General features: G+C 39.2%; 1 protein-coding gene across 5 annotated transcripts in view; it reads left to right on the top strand.

Moving 5' to 3' along the window:
* The window catches only part of SCP2 (sterol carrier protein 2), a 99,247-nt gene that overhangs the window by 57,238 nt on the left and 26,714 nt on the right, over positions 1-15,295 (top strand). For all 5 annotated transcript variants that reach the window (XM_081056111.1, XM_081056115.1, XM_081056112.1 and 2 more), the window contains one exon: positions 7,318-7,471. In XM_081056111.1, coding sequence (XP_080912237.1) covers positions 7,318-7,471 — 154 coding nt within the window. The remainder of the gene's footprint in view (positions 1-7,317; positions 7,472-15,295) is intronic.

The following is a 15,295-nucleotide window of genomic DNA, read 5'->3' as shown; positions in this document are numbered from 1 at the left end:
AGCATATTCTTAACTGTCTCTGAAAATGCATGCTAATGTCTGTGATGCATGCTAAGTGCCTTTGAGATAAAGCGTCTCATAAGGGATTGTTGCTTTGAAGCTAGAAGTTGGTTATTTAGTTTGGCCTTTTGTACCAATTCAGCCTGACATTTAGTGCTTTTCCAGTATGGCTTTGTCGTGCGGGGGACCCTGCTGCTGCACCATTTGTCATGCGGGGTGTCCGGCGGGGCGGCCTGCGGGGTCTCTGCTCCCACTCCCCACATAAGAACGCAGGACATGGTGAGGCCAAAAAGGAACACCCACGGAGCCATAGGTAGGGAAGTCATACCACTATGGTCTCACTGGAGGCTGGGTTTACACGACGTGCAACCTGCTGTCCGCTTTGCTGCCAACCGACCAACTCTCCTGGACTCTCCTTACTCTCCTTCAGTCTCCTTCAGTCTCCTCCTTCACTCTCCTCGGCTCCCCTCCATAGCCGCAGCAGTTATATCAGTGACCAACGGCTTAATGGCTACAGCTGATGGCCAACCAGCCACAGCTGACGGCCATCCGCTATCTGAGCCAGCACCTCTCCACATGAGGCCGAGGTAACTGCTTTCTGGGGCTGGAAACTGCTTTCTGGGGCTCTGTCCCCACAGGCTTCAACCTAATTTAGGTCCTGATCTTCCATTTTTCAGTTCATGAAAGTTCAACAAATGCTCACGTGTCCACCTTATCATTAGGTGCTGTAGGTAACAGGTTCTCAAATATTTACTTTTTAATATTTTTAAAAAAGTTTACTGATACAGAATCTCCTGTAGCTTTTAAAATACTCGTATACATTCCTGCCTTTGGAATACTCTTGGAAATTCTGATTCCTAGGTCTGGATGATCCTAATAATCTGTTTTTAAGAATTCTGTTCCTCCAAGAGCTTCTCAGGCACAGCCAGGTTTGACAACTAGGGCTATGATACACAAGGCCCTCAGGAATCATGGCCCTCAGGAAGCATAGAAGAGGCAGATATTGTAAAAACACAATTATAATACAAGGCAGAATATAATTTGGGGGAGAATTAACAGCTGAATAATAGTGAGTCTTCTGATGCATGAACAAATATTACATATATATACACATATGTATATATGTATATACATATGTGTATGTATGTGTGGGGACAAAACCCCAAAAAGCAGTTTCCAGGCTCTCGGCCTCACATAGAAAGGTGCTGGCTCGGGTAGTAAATGGCCATCAACTGTGATCAGATGCCAGCAGCTGTGGCTAGTTGGCCGTCAGCTGTAACCCGTAGGCCATTGGCCACTAATATAACGGCTGTGGCTACGCTAGCAGAAGAGGAATGGGGGCTAGCGAGAAGATGGTGGCTGGCAAGCGCGGACTGCTGTTAGGCAGATTATGTAGATCCTGCTTCCTGTGTCTCCAGCCAAGCCTCCAGCGAGAATATATTGGTTTGACTCCCCTACTTATGGCTCCATGGGTGTTCCTTTTTGGCCTTACCGTGTCCTGCGTTCTTGGGCGGGGAGTGGGAGCTGAGACCCTGCACGACAAATGGCGCAGCGAGCAGGGTCCCCTGCGTGACACTTGGCGTGGTAGGCAGGATACGGTGCTGGCCAAAGCTTTCCGAAGGGCAGTGGAGCAGTTTGTGCGTATGAAAGCTCAGTCTGAGGAAGACCAGGAGGAGCAGCTGCCGGAGAGCTCGATTCCCGTGGAGGGGTGGAAAGACGTGGATGGTTCCCCAACCAGCAGAGGCCAGAGAAAGCGGAGAAAGCGAAGGTTGTTGCCGCCCTGTGGGCTGGGAACTGCTTGCTGAGGCAGCCCGGATGCAGGACTTTTAGTCCCAGGAGGAAATGCTTGCTGAGTCCTCCGTGGGAGATGAGGGTGAGGTCAAGGTTATCCCTCACCCCCAGGACAGCCCTGGCGAATGACTATGGACTATGGGGAATTGCCTTCCATCCCTAATTTAATGGACGCTTGACTGTTTGGGAACATACCACCATGTAGTGGGACTGGTTTGATGTTTGCTTTTGTGTCTTGACTGGCCGCCATTGATAATATGTAAGCACCTTGATGTGAGCCGCTGTTGTTCCAGCACAGTACCCCGAGAGGCCCAGAGAGAGAGTGGCAGTGCCCTGAGGCCCTGGCTGAGTCCAGGAAGTCTGGCTGTGTCCAGAGAGAGTGGCAGTGCCCTGAGAGGCCCTGGCTGTGTCCAGGAAGTCTGGCTGTGTCCAGAGAGAGTGGCAGTGCCCTGAGGCCCTGGCTGTGTCCAGGAAGTCTGGCTGTGTCCAGAGAGAGTGGCAGTGCCCTGAGAGGCCCTGGCTGTGTCCAGGAAGTCTGGCTGTGTCCAGAGAGAGTGGCAGTGCCCTGAGAGGCCCTGGCTGTGTCCAGGAAGTCTGGCTGTGTCCAGAGAGAGTGGCAGTGCCCTGAGAAACTCTGGCTGTGCCCGGGGAGACTGGTGGTACCCTAAGAAGCCCAGGAAGTCTGGCTGTGCCCAGAAGTACTGTGGTGGTGCCGAGAAAACCTGGCTGTGCCCAGGGAAAACAGGTGGTACCCTAAGAAGCCCAGGATGTCTGGCTGTGCCCAGAAGTACTGGTGGTGCCCTGAGAAACCCTGGCTGTGCCCAGAGAGCCTGGCTGTGTTCAGGATAGTGCATTCACCTCCAGGCTCCTTGCACAGGGCCCCTCGCAGAAGACGCTTGTCGCGTAGATTGTGAGGCGAGACCCTGTAGGGGTGGAGTGTGGGGACAAAACCCCAAAAAGCAGTTTCCAGGCTCTCGGCCTCACATAGAAAGGTGCTGGCTCGGGTAGTAAATGGCCATCAACTGTGATCAGATGCCAGCAGCTGTGGCTAGTTGGCCGTCAGCTGTAACCCGTAGGCCATTGGCCACTAATATAACGGCTGTGGCTACGCTAGCAGAAGAGGAATGGGGGCTAGCGAGAAGATGGTGGCTGGCAAGCGCGGACTGCTGTTAGGCAGATTATGTAGATCCTGCTTCCTGTGTCTCCAGCCAAGCCTCCAGCGAGAATATATTGGTTTGACTCCCCTACTTATGGCTCCATGGGTGTTCCTTTTTGGCCTTACCGTGTCCTGCGTTCTTGGGCGGGGAGTGGGAGCTGAGACCCTGCACGACAGTATGTGTATGTATATATGTATATATATATATATATATATATATGGTCTTTAACTTTTCTCAGGAATATATTAATAGTTCTCACTGTACAGGTCTTGCACATCTTTCGTCAGATTTATCCCTAAGTATCTTACAGTTTTGATGCTACTGTAAGTGGTATTGTTTCAATTTCCATTTGTCCTTGCTAGTATGTAAAAATACAATAAAATTTTCAATATTCATCTCACATCATTGCTAAAACTCACTTAATTCTAGCAGCTTTTTAAAAACTCCTTCAAGTTTTCTATATAGACAATCAAACTGAAATAAAGACAGTTTTATATTCTCCCCTTTATCATTATGAAATAGCCTTCTTTCCCTGGCTAGTCTTTGCTCTGAAATCTACTTTGGCTGATTTAATATTGCCACTCAGATTTTAACTAGTCTTAACATGGTATATCTTTTTCTATCTTTTTTTTTCTGTTCTGCCATATTGCCACACTTTTTCCCATCTTTTTGCTTTTCACTGTTTGTGACTTTGTACTTAAAGTACATTGGCAGCATTTAGTTGAGTCTTGCTTTTTTCTCTCTCCACTCTGACAATCTCTGCCTTTAATTGGGGTATTTAGACCATTGACATTTGATGTGATTATTAATATGGTTATATTTGAATCTGTGTGGCTATTTGTGTTCTTTTTGTCCCAGCTGCTCTTCATTCCCCTTTTCCTTTTTTTTAAACCACATTTTGGGTTTATTTTATGACTCCATTTTATCTTTATTTTTTATTATAGTCTATCTTCAAATGATATTATACCACTTCACTAATAGTAAAAGAACCTTACAGTAGTATACTTCATTTTTCCTGTTGAGTCTTATAATACTATTGTGACTTTTTTACATATGTTATAAAACCCCACAATAAATTACTATTTTTGTTTAAACAATCAGTATCTTTTAAAGAGATTTAAACAATAAGAAATAGACTTATGTATTTACTCATGTAATTACCACTTTCAGTGCTCTTCATTCCTTTGTGTAAATCCGTATTTCCATCTGCTATCATTTTTCTTATGCCTAAAGGACTTCCTTTAACATTTCTTACAATGTGGATGTTGCAGTATGTGACAAATTCAACTTCATATGTCTGAAAATGTCTTTATATTTTGGTTTTTGAATGGTATTTTACATTTGGTAGCATTCTAGGTTGATAATTTTATAACTTTTGGAGGGAAAAAGTGCTGTTACATAAATACTCATCCTTCTTTATATGTTAAGTCCATTAAAGCTTTTTGCCCCCTGAAACTCAACAAACCTTTTCGTTTTAAAACAGTTGGGTTCCAATAATAGAATACCTTTTTATGTTATTTTATGCTAAGGCTTTTAGATGTCTAATTTGAAACTAAGGCTGAATTATGACTTCTTTGTACTTGGCTGTCTTAATGTTATAGGAAGAGTTATAGGTTTGAGTTAGCAGAAGGAAGACTTAAGGTAACATCTCAAGATGTTACCCCTTGTTAGTGTTTCCATTCTGTGGTTTTCCACAGCATTTAGTACTTACCTTTATTAGCACTATATATTACACTGTGAATTTGAATGTTCAGTACTTAGTGGAGTGCTTGATACATGTTTGAATGGTTTATTTTCAGTAGCAACCAGACTATTTATCTACGTAACTGAGTCCTAGGCTAATTGTTTTTATATAAAAAGATTGACCCTCTTGTTAGGAAATTTTTGCAGCAAGGTGGTAGTAAAATGATATAACGAAGTTAAAAACATTTTTTTCCCCTTCTTAAGAGACTATAAGAAAGGCATTGCTATTTGAATATTTTGCTTTGACAGGATGCCCATTCCTATGCCCATCCACAATTTATAGCATTCATGTTTGATAGTTTCTTTTTTCCAGGCAGAGGAAAAACATGGTTTTCATTGTAGTGCCAGGAGTTATCCAAGGAAGGAACATTTTTTAAAAAATATGATCAAATAGTTTATGCTTTTATGACTGTCTGACGTGTCTTCTTTGCAAGGGATTTCTGAGGCCCTTTACAGATCTAGATTTTAGAAATATAAGAAACACCAGTTTATTCTGAAGGTAAACACCCAGAAAGCTCAAACGATCACTGTGTTTTCCCACAGACACTCATTTTTTGTCAAAAGCAAATAAATTACAAGAAAATAAGTTGATAATGTGGATGTTTGTTTCCTTCGTCCACCTTTTTTTTTTTTTTGCCATATGTGAGTTAGGCAGATCATGAGTAGAGATTTATCTCAGTGTACCATATATAGATTTAATAATTAAATCTATATGAAACAGATTAACAAGCGAAAATGACCAAATTGAATTACATATGTATGCATGGGAGCTTCACATACATGAGAGAGTCAGGGACCTCACATACATGAGAGGTTCAAAGACAGAAAGGGAAAATGAGGTATGTATGACATTCTGAGCTAAGGATGAGTAAGGTGTCTTGGACCTTCAGAGGGGAGAGAGGTCATTGCAAGACAATAAGAATAGCAGATGTTCAGTAATTAGTAGTTTGCCATGACATGTAGATAGGTCAAAAAACAGTTATTTTTGGTGATAACTTTTATTATGGGGAAGGCCCCTAATTTAAATCTTTAAGGGAGAAGTAAATGTTTCTCATGAGCCTGCAGGGTCTTGATTGTCTTCAGTTCAGAATAGTTCACATGCTAAAGTGGCACATTTTGGGAAGCGTGTTCTAAACCGCTGCACTTGATTGTTTCCATAGGAAATAATTGATTATTTCCATAGAAAACCATAGAATGGTTTTCAAGGCATTTTAAAGGCGCTTAATAATTTTTATACCTTACTTTTCAAAAACGTTGTATTGGTTAGACCTTTCACCAGTACTTTATGGAAGGGGCTATTTTACTATAGTCTCCCCAGCTCTGATTAGATTAGTCCCATTTGTAAACATCCTTACAATTTGGTTGGTTAAAAATGGTATCTTGCTGTTTGATTTGATCAAAGTGAGGTTGAATATTTTCTCAAATATTTGTAAACTATATTTTTTTGTAAAGAAAACTAGCAGTGTTTCTCTACCCATGTGTATATAAGACCAGTTTGAATCCTTTTTGTGTTACGTATTTATTAAATGTTTAAGCTTTTTATATGGCAGATTTCTAGTAAAATTGATTGCCCCAAAGTTTGCATATATTAGTAAAATCATTCACTATGACCTTCCTAATTAATATTCAAAATGTTCATAATTCATAAAATTATTACAGGGTGTCAAGTTCCCTGTTTTAAAAGTGTTTTATATATTCTGTAAGTACATAGAAACTGCTTGGAAATGAGAAGTGGCATTTAAATTTCTTGAGGAGGGTGGGGTTTATGTAGGACAGTGTCACAGGTACTCAGGAATCAGAAGGTGTGATTGGGTGTGTGGGTGGAAGAACAGACATTGTAAGTACAGCAGTGAAGCTCTGCCTCCGGGAGGAGGAAACCAGTCTATCCTGATAGAACATTCTTATCTCAGCTATCCTTGAATAGCTGGTCTGGTAGAAAGATAAACAAATGGAAATCAGAGAAGACACATGTTCTAATCTCAACTCTGGAATTAGCCTGCTTTGTGACCGTTCACAAATTATTTACTATTACAGTTTCTCAGTGCTTACATGATTACGTTTTGTTCAGCTCTAAGAATCTTTGATTTTATAATCCAGGGGATAAAAGCTATTCTTGTGAATCCAGTTATTCGTATGAATAGCTATGTACAGGTTTGGAGAACAGTTCATTCTTATTGGGAACTATTTAGGGAAAATCATGGGAAAATTCCCCATACCAACTAAATTTTTTGAGGGAAAATGAAATCCTAGATTTTCTTTTGATGCATAAAAATGGTAAAATTTAATTATTTTTATGCTGTTTGCCTGGGCTAGAGAACTGTCTATAGTCAGTGTTTTCTCTTTCCAATAGCCAGAAAACGACAGACAGGTGGGATAAATTTAAAGAGCACAGAATTTCTTCAGCCTAGATGTTGTCTAAATACAGAGATGACTTAGGGGAAGAAAACTAGGTGCAAAGCCATCAGTGATTTTAAGAAAAGTTATATTTAAGCGAACATTGTCTCGGCTTAATTAAATGCTTTCATTAAAAGTCACGATTCAATGTTAGCACTTGTCTGGCTTGAGAAAGCTGTTGAGCAACTCTGCAAACCGACAGAATCTGACTGCTCTGTGTTCGACTTGTTAGGCCTGGCCCAGTGCGCCGAGCTCTGCTGGCAGCTGAGGGGGGAAGCCGGGAAAAGACAGGTTCCTGGTGCAAAGGTTGCTCTGCAGCATAATTTAGGCCTTGGAGGAGCTGCAGTTGTCACGCTCTACAAGATGGGTTTCCCCGAAGCTGCCAGGTAAGTGGCATTCTGTGTTTTGTCCGGCAAGGAATCCTTCTGACTTTTCACAGCTGATGACGTTTTACACGTCACAAGTCCTAATTTTATTGTCTTAGTCCTCCAAGAATAAGTATCTCATTACTGTGCTTTAGTAGCATGGCTTTAAAACTTTAAAACTGACCATTAACTTTTAAACTTCATCAGCTTTAGGAAAATTTTGTTCAAAGAGGAGGCGGCACAGTCACAAAAAGAGCTGAACTAGAAGCCGCAGCTGTCTGGGCGCCCGTCTCAGCCCTGCCAACTTGAGAAGTTTTAATTTAGGAAGTCACTTTTTTATTTCCTTTCCTGCAGTTTGCTTTCTCCCCATAGTCTCCGAGGCTGAGGTTGTTTGGAGGAAGTCAAACAACTGATTGGCTCTCAGCAAATTTATTCTGAATCCAGCTAAGCCCTCACCGCTGCTAGAATCCGTTTTATTTCTTTTGCTGATTTTCTTCCTGTCCTTGTCAAGGGCCTGTTCTCCTCAAATCTCTAAAGCACTTTCTTTTCCAAGCCTTTAATGATCCCTCAACTAACTTGCTCTTCTCTCAGGGAAGTGCTCCTTTCCTAGAGCAAAAAAGTCCCTCTTCCTTTCCAAGGCCCAGCTTTCCTGTTTACAGGCTTTGCTTTCCAACAGCTTTCTATTACTTTGTTGCAAAAAACTAAGTATACCCTCTTGCTTTTGAATGTTTCCATCTTTGCCTTTCCATTGGCTCCTTTGTCTCTGTCCTCAAGCATGGGCAGGTCTTCTGTAGTTTTAAAAAAATCTGTCCCCTTGTCTTACTTAATTCTTCTCTTTCACGATGAGCTTTTTCTATTGAGCCATCTTTGTTTTTTCATGCTGAAATATCTTACAGTCTAGTTTCTGACTTCACCACTGAGGTCAGGTAAGGCCACCAGCAGTCAGATTATGAAATTGTGAAATGTCCTTGTCTTTATTTTCCACCCTTACTCTCTTTAACCCTGCTGTAGCTTTCAACACTAATTGGCTTCCCTTTTTCTTCTGAAATTCTTGGTATTTATTCACACTTTTGTTCCACAAAGGATATGCAACACACTTCATTAACAGAATCCTTTGCATCTTTATGTTTTGCAAGCTCTGGAGTCTATTCTCTGTCCTTTCATTCTTCTTTCTCTGCCTGAAATATAATTTCTGTTGTGTAAATGCTATCTTTCTTTTAAGGCTCATCTCAGGTACCATCTTCCTTTAAATATCCACAGCACTTTGTACCTCTTGGGTCCCTATTTAATTTTGGTTTAGTTGTAGTGTATCTAGCTTGTTTTTATTCCCTTTTTTATATGAAATCCTTGAGGCCTAAGACTGTAACTGGCTTCTCCCCGTCCCTCTGAGGATCTCTTTCATAGTGGGTAAATGTTTATTGAATTAAATAAAAAGATGTTAAGCTAGGAATTTTAAGTTTCTTCATAAATACGATTCATTGGTTCTGCACTGACGTCTGGAATTCCATCCAGTTCCTATTTGGAGTTGAAAACCCTCGGTAAAAGCCAAACTATCAAGAGCTACCAGAGTCAGAATATTAATGTAGCTATCTAATTTTCTCAGAATAGAAGTTCACGAATTTTAGGTGATAAATTATATTTTAAACCTGGAATTCTCATAGTTCTTTTCTTTTCAGGAGACTAAATAATCGAGATACAGAATTATTCACAATAGCCATGATTGATATTTCTGGGAAGGTATAAGTATGAAAAATCCAGATGATACATTAATGATAAGAAATTGGTTAGAAATATTAAAGATATTTTAGTGATAATTTTAGTAATATAACATAACTCATTCCAGAGGCCAGAGTTGGGAAGACAATTCTAACTCTGATGGTGCAAATATAGTTTTAAAATGAGGTTATGGTTTGGTTGTAAACCAAGTAATTTTAAGGTACCCATTGCACGTGACCTGATTTGCTTAATTTCTCATTTAACTAACTTTAACTTTGATGGAGCAGCTACATGCTTAAGTCCCCAAGTATGATCCTCTGAGTATGTGGGGAAGGCAAGCTTACTGTTTTCAAAATGCTGTAGAAGCCCAGAGGAAATTATTATGAAGAAGGTAAATTTGAACTGGAATGACTAGGATTGCCCAGCCAGAAGGGTACAGGAAGGACATTCCAGGCCTGTACAGATATTTGAAAATACAAGGTTTGGTGAGTAGTTGTGCCGCGTGGGTGGAGAGTAGGTTATTTTGATATGTGCCTGGATAGGGGAGCAGTCAGTAGTGTGCAGATGACAGGAGATGCAGCTGTAACAGTAGATTGGATCATGGTTTTGAAATGCTTAAAATGCTGTGCTCAGGAGTTTGGAACTTATCCTACCAAACATGGGTGTTAACAAAAGATTGTGTGATTGTATTGTCCTTTAGATAGATCATTCTGGCATTATTGTGATTGAATGGTAGAGAGACCAGAGGCCAGGAATCCTTAGGAGGCAGTTGCAGTTGTGTAGATTAAAAATGTTTAGTGCTGCAATAGTGACTTGTGAAAAATGAAGAGGAGAGGTCATATTTAAGAACTATGATCAGTTGCATTTATTTTACTATCAAATTTTCTTTCATTTAGATCAGTTTTGAATATGAGTATTGACTTTGTATTATAACATCCTATTTGTTTTATGTAAGTGGGGAGCTTTTATGATACAGACTGAGGATAGATTTGCATTCTGTACTCTGTTAAATGAAACTTATTTTTATAACCCAACTTTGTTTTGCTTTGTTTTCTCAATTTTTAAATTAAGGTATATTTTACATACAGTAGAAGTCACCCGTTTTAGTGCACAGTTCTGCACATTTTGACAAACATACACAGACATGTAACTACCACCATAATCAAGATACAGAACAGTTCCATCACCCCAAAATTCCTTGTTCATCTTTGTAGCCAGCCTTCCTCACTGCACTGCAGCCCCTCGCAACAACTGATCTCGTTTTTGCCCATATAGTTTTCCCTTTCCAGTATATCATAGGAATAGCATCAAAACCTTTCTTTCACTTAGTATATCGCACTTGAGATTCATCTATGTTATTGTGTGGATCAGTAATTTGTTCCCTTTTCATTGCTGAGTTGGTATTCCATTGTATAGATATACCACAGTTTGTCCATTCCTTGGTTGAGGCATATTTAGATTGGTCTGTTTTTTTATTTAATGGAAAATTATTTAAATTAGCTTGAAAGTTTAACTTAGCAGGTAAAAAGCCTAAGTGATATAAGAAGTTAAAAGTTAGAAGTAAAAATTTTATCCACATAATGATTACAACTGTGTGTGTGCTCACAAACAAGGACAAGAAGAAGCAATATGGAAAAAATGAATATATGTTGGAATGGTGGGATTGTAGGTGATTAGTTTTTTCATTTTCTAAATTTCATTTTAATTAGAACCCTTTTTTTTTTGACATAACTTCAGACGTACAGGAAAAAAATTAAGAATAATACAAAGAACTCCCATATACCTGGTATTCGTGTTCACTAATTGGTTATATTTTGCCCCATTTGCTTTATTTTTTTTCTTTACATATATTTATAGATATATGCATATTTTTTGTGAAATATTTGAGAGAAAATTGAAGACATTATGCCCCTTTTTCCCTAAATATTTCACTGTGCATTTCTAAAAACAAGGACATTCTCTTACTTAACCACAGTATAGTTAACAAAATCAGGAAATTTAACATTTATACAATACTATTACCTAATCCAAAGAACATATTCATAGTTCGACAGTTGTCCCAATATCTTTATAAAAGATACTGTAAGCTTTCTTTTTTTCCTCCTTGTCCAGATCCATTCCAAGATCCTGAATGCATTTATCTATGTCTCTTTGGTTTCCTTTAATCTGAAACAATCCCTCAGCCTTTCTTTGTATTTCTTGACCTTGACTTTTTTGAAGACTACAAGTACATTCTGTAAGACTAGCATGTCCCTCAATTTGAATTTGTCTGATATTTCCTCATAATTAAACTCAGATTATGCATGTTTTGCAGGAATACCTCTGAATACCAGTTGTGTCCTTAGCGCATCATATCTGCAAGCACTTGGTGGTGTTGGTTGTTCCATAGTGGTGATTAGCTTTGATCACGTGGTTAAGGTGGTGTCTATTAATACCGTGTTTTCCTCTGAAAACGTACTGTTTTTTCCTTTGTAGTTAGTAAATAATTTGTGATGAGATGCTTTGAGATTATATAAATATCCTGTTCCTCATCAAACTTTTACCCATTACCCATTCATTTTAGCAACCACTGATGAGTTTTTTCTAAAGTCATCATTCCTTATATTTATTAAGTGGCATTCTGCTGGAAGGGAGAGTTTCTTCTGCACCATTTTAAAATTTATTTATATCTATATTTATCTATTGATAAATATATTGATATTTATATCAATATTGATATATATTGATAAATATATCAATATGAACTTGTGAATTCTTATTCAGTGGGTTATAATTCATTAGTACCATTTCGTTTGATACTCAGTGTCCCTGCTTTGGCCAGTGGCCCCCTTCTAGCTGACTCCTATATTGTCTCATGATTCTTTTTAGTGGTTACTTACTTTCTAGCTTAAGAAGATATTCCAGGCTCATCCTATACTTTCCATGCCCAACCCTAGGATCAGCCACTTCTCCAAGGAACTCTGGTTCCTTTTAGTGAAGAATGGCATTTTGAAACTATAATGTGGCTGCTATCTTAGTGTTCATTTTTATTACTTCTAGGCCTTCTCAGGAGACACTGTGGACACACACACATAATTTTAATTTAGAAGAGATACTTAAGGACCACATGCAAAAATCTCACATGATTTATATCTGCCTCAATACTTAGGTAGCCACCAGTTAGCAGTTAGAATGAAGAAATTACAAAACTACTTAAATGTCGCCTGTCTGCAATGTCTTTTTAAATTTTTTGTAGACTGGAATTATCAGGAAAGAAGTATTTGTTGATCAGTGGAAAGAACACCCCATCAACTTTTCCATCACATTACCTGCTTTGGGCATGTTAACTTAACCTTTCTCCTCAGTTAGAAAACAGTGAAAATATTTACTTCAGGGATTAGGAAATTAACAAATAAAAAATACCTGCCATACACAGTTGCTCAATAAACAGTTGATTTCTGATTTCCCTGTGCATTTTCCTTTCTTCTTTCCTGTTTTTCTAGTTTTTGTCACTGGTTAAATGGTTCAAAATGGTTTTATTTATTATAAATATCACGTAGGGTTTTGGAAAAAATGAACTTTAATTTTTAGTTCAGAATGGAGAACATATCTAACTCATTGAGGCCCACAGTTCAGCTCTTCGGGCTGGATTTCTGTTTCTGATGGGACTATGTACCTGCTCTGAGGTCAAGGGGAGTTGCTGATTGCAAATGAACTTTACTCCCTGGTCCTTACATGCATTGTACAATCATCTCCTACCAGAACAAACTGATTACTGGTGAAACATGAGATTTTGGGATGGGATGTGATTAAAATGTAGAATTCTATATTCTTCCTAAACACTAAGAACAACAAATTTTTTTAAAATTTTAACAGGTTTATGGAGACATGATTCACATGCCACACAATTCACCCATTTTAAGTGTACATTCAGTTGTTTCTAATACAGTTGTTTTTATAACAGTAATACAATCATCACCCCAATCAATTTTAGAACATTTTCATCCCTCAAAAAGAAACCACCTATCCATTAGCAATCACTCCCTAGCCCCCTTCCTTGCAGGCTCTGGCAACCACTAATCTACTTTGTCTCTATGGATTTGCCTATTCTGGACATTTCATATAAATCGTATATGTGGCCTTTTGTGACTGCTGCTTTCATATAACATAATGTTTTCAAGTTTCATTTTTGTTATAGGAATGAATGTAATACAAGCTTACCTCAGAGATACTGCAGGTTCCGTTCTAGACCACCCCAATAAAAGTATCACAATAAAGCAAGTCAAGTGAATGTTTGGTTCCCTAGTGCATATAAAAGTCACGTTTACACTTACTGTAGTATATTAAGTGTGCAATAGTATTATATCTAAAAAAATGTATATACCTTGATTTAAAATACTCTATGCTGTAGTCTGTTAAGTGTGCATTAGCATTCTGTCTAAAAAAAAACAATGTACATACCTCAATTTAAAAATACTTTTATGCAGGAAAAAAAAAGGTAATTCGAGCCTTCAGCAAGTCATAATCTTTTTGCGAGGGGAAGGTTTTGCCTCAGTGTTGATGGCTCTGACTGATCAGGGTGGTGGTTTGCTGAAGACTGGGGGACGGTGGCAATTTCTTTAAATAAGACAATAATGAAGTTTGTTGCATCTCTTTACTCTTCCTTTCACAAATGATTTCTTTGTGGCGTGTGATGCTGTTTGATAGCATTTTACACACAGAACATCTTTCAAAATTGGAGTCAGTTCTCTCAAACCCTGTCACTGCTTTATCAAATAATTTTACGTAATATTCTAAATCCTTTGTTGTCATTTCAACAATCTTTACAGCATCTTCACCAGGAGTAGATTCCATCTCAAGAAACCACTTCTTTTGCTCGTGCATAAGAAGCAACTCCTTATCTTTTAAAATGTTACCGTAAGATTGCATTGATTCAATCACACCTTCAGGTTCCACTTCTAATTCTAGGTCTCTTGCTATTTCCACGTCTGCAGTTACTTCCTCCTCTAAGTGATCCACGAGGGTTGGAAGCAACTTCCTCCAAACTCCTGTGAATGTTGATGTTTTCACCTCTTCCCATTAATCACGAAGGTTCTTAATGGCATCTAGAACGGTGACTTCTTTCCAGAGCGTTTTCAGTTTCCTTTGCCCACATCCATCAGAGGAATCTCTGTGCAGCTGTGGCCGTACAGAATGTATTTCTTAATTAAGACTTGAAAGTTGAAAGTGCTCCTTGATCCATGGGCTGCCCAGTGGATGTTGTGTTAGAAGTCATGAAAACATGAATCTTACTGGACACTTCCATCAGAGCTCTTGGGTGACCGGGTGCATTGTCAGTGAGCAGTAGTGTTTTGAAAGGAATTGTTTTTCTGAGCAGTAGGTCTCAACAGAGGGCTTAAAATACTCAGTAAACCATGTTATAAATAGATGTGCTGTCATCCAGGCCTTTGTCGTTCCATTTATAAAGCACAGGCAGAGAAGATTTAGTGTCATTCTTAAGGGCCCTAGGATCTTTGGAATGGTAAATGAGCATTGGCTTTAACTTAAAAATCACCAGCTGCGTTAGCCCTGTTCTAACGAGAGAGTCGGCCTGTCCTTTGAAGCTTTCAAGCCAGACATTGACTCTAGCTGTGCAAGTCCTAGATGGCCTCTTCTTCTTATAAATATAAGGCTGTTTCATCTCCATTGAGAATCTGTTGTTTAATTCATTATCTTAGCTAGATCTGGGTAACTTGCTTCAGGTTCCCCATCAGCACTTGCTGCTTCACCTTGTACTTTCATGTTGTGGAGGTAACTTCTTTCCTTAAACCTCACGAACCTCTGCTAACTTCCAACTTTTCTTCTGCAGCTTCCTCTTGTCTCAGCCTTCATAGAATTGAAGAGAGTTGGGGCCTTGCTCTGGATTAGGCTTTGACTGAAGGAAATGTTATGGCTGGTTTGATCGTCTATCAAGACCATTACATCTCTCCATATCAGCTGTCAGGCTGTTTCACTTTCTTATCATTTGTGTGTTCACTGGAGTAGCACTTTTAATTTCCTTCTAGAACTTTTCCTTTGCTTTCACAACTTGACTGTTTGGCACAAGAGGCCTTTCTTTCCGCCTGCCTTGGCTTTTGACATGCCTTCCTCATTAAGCTTAATCGTTCCTAG

This window comes from Rhinolophus hipposideros (assembly GCF_964194185.1).
Source record: "Rhinolophus hipposideros genome assembly, chromosome: 8".
Classification (NCBI taxonomy): Eukaryota; Metazoa; Chordata; class Mammalia; order Chiroptera; family Rhinolophidae; genus Rhinolophus; species Rhinolophus hipposideros.
The sequence above is the reverse complement of the archived record's forward strand: the minus strand, read 5'-3'. Positions and strand labels throughout refer to the sequence as shown.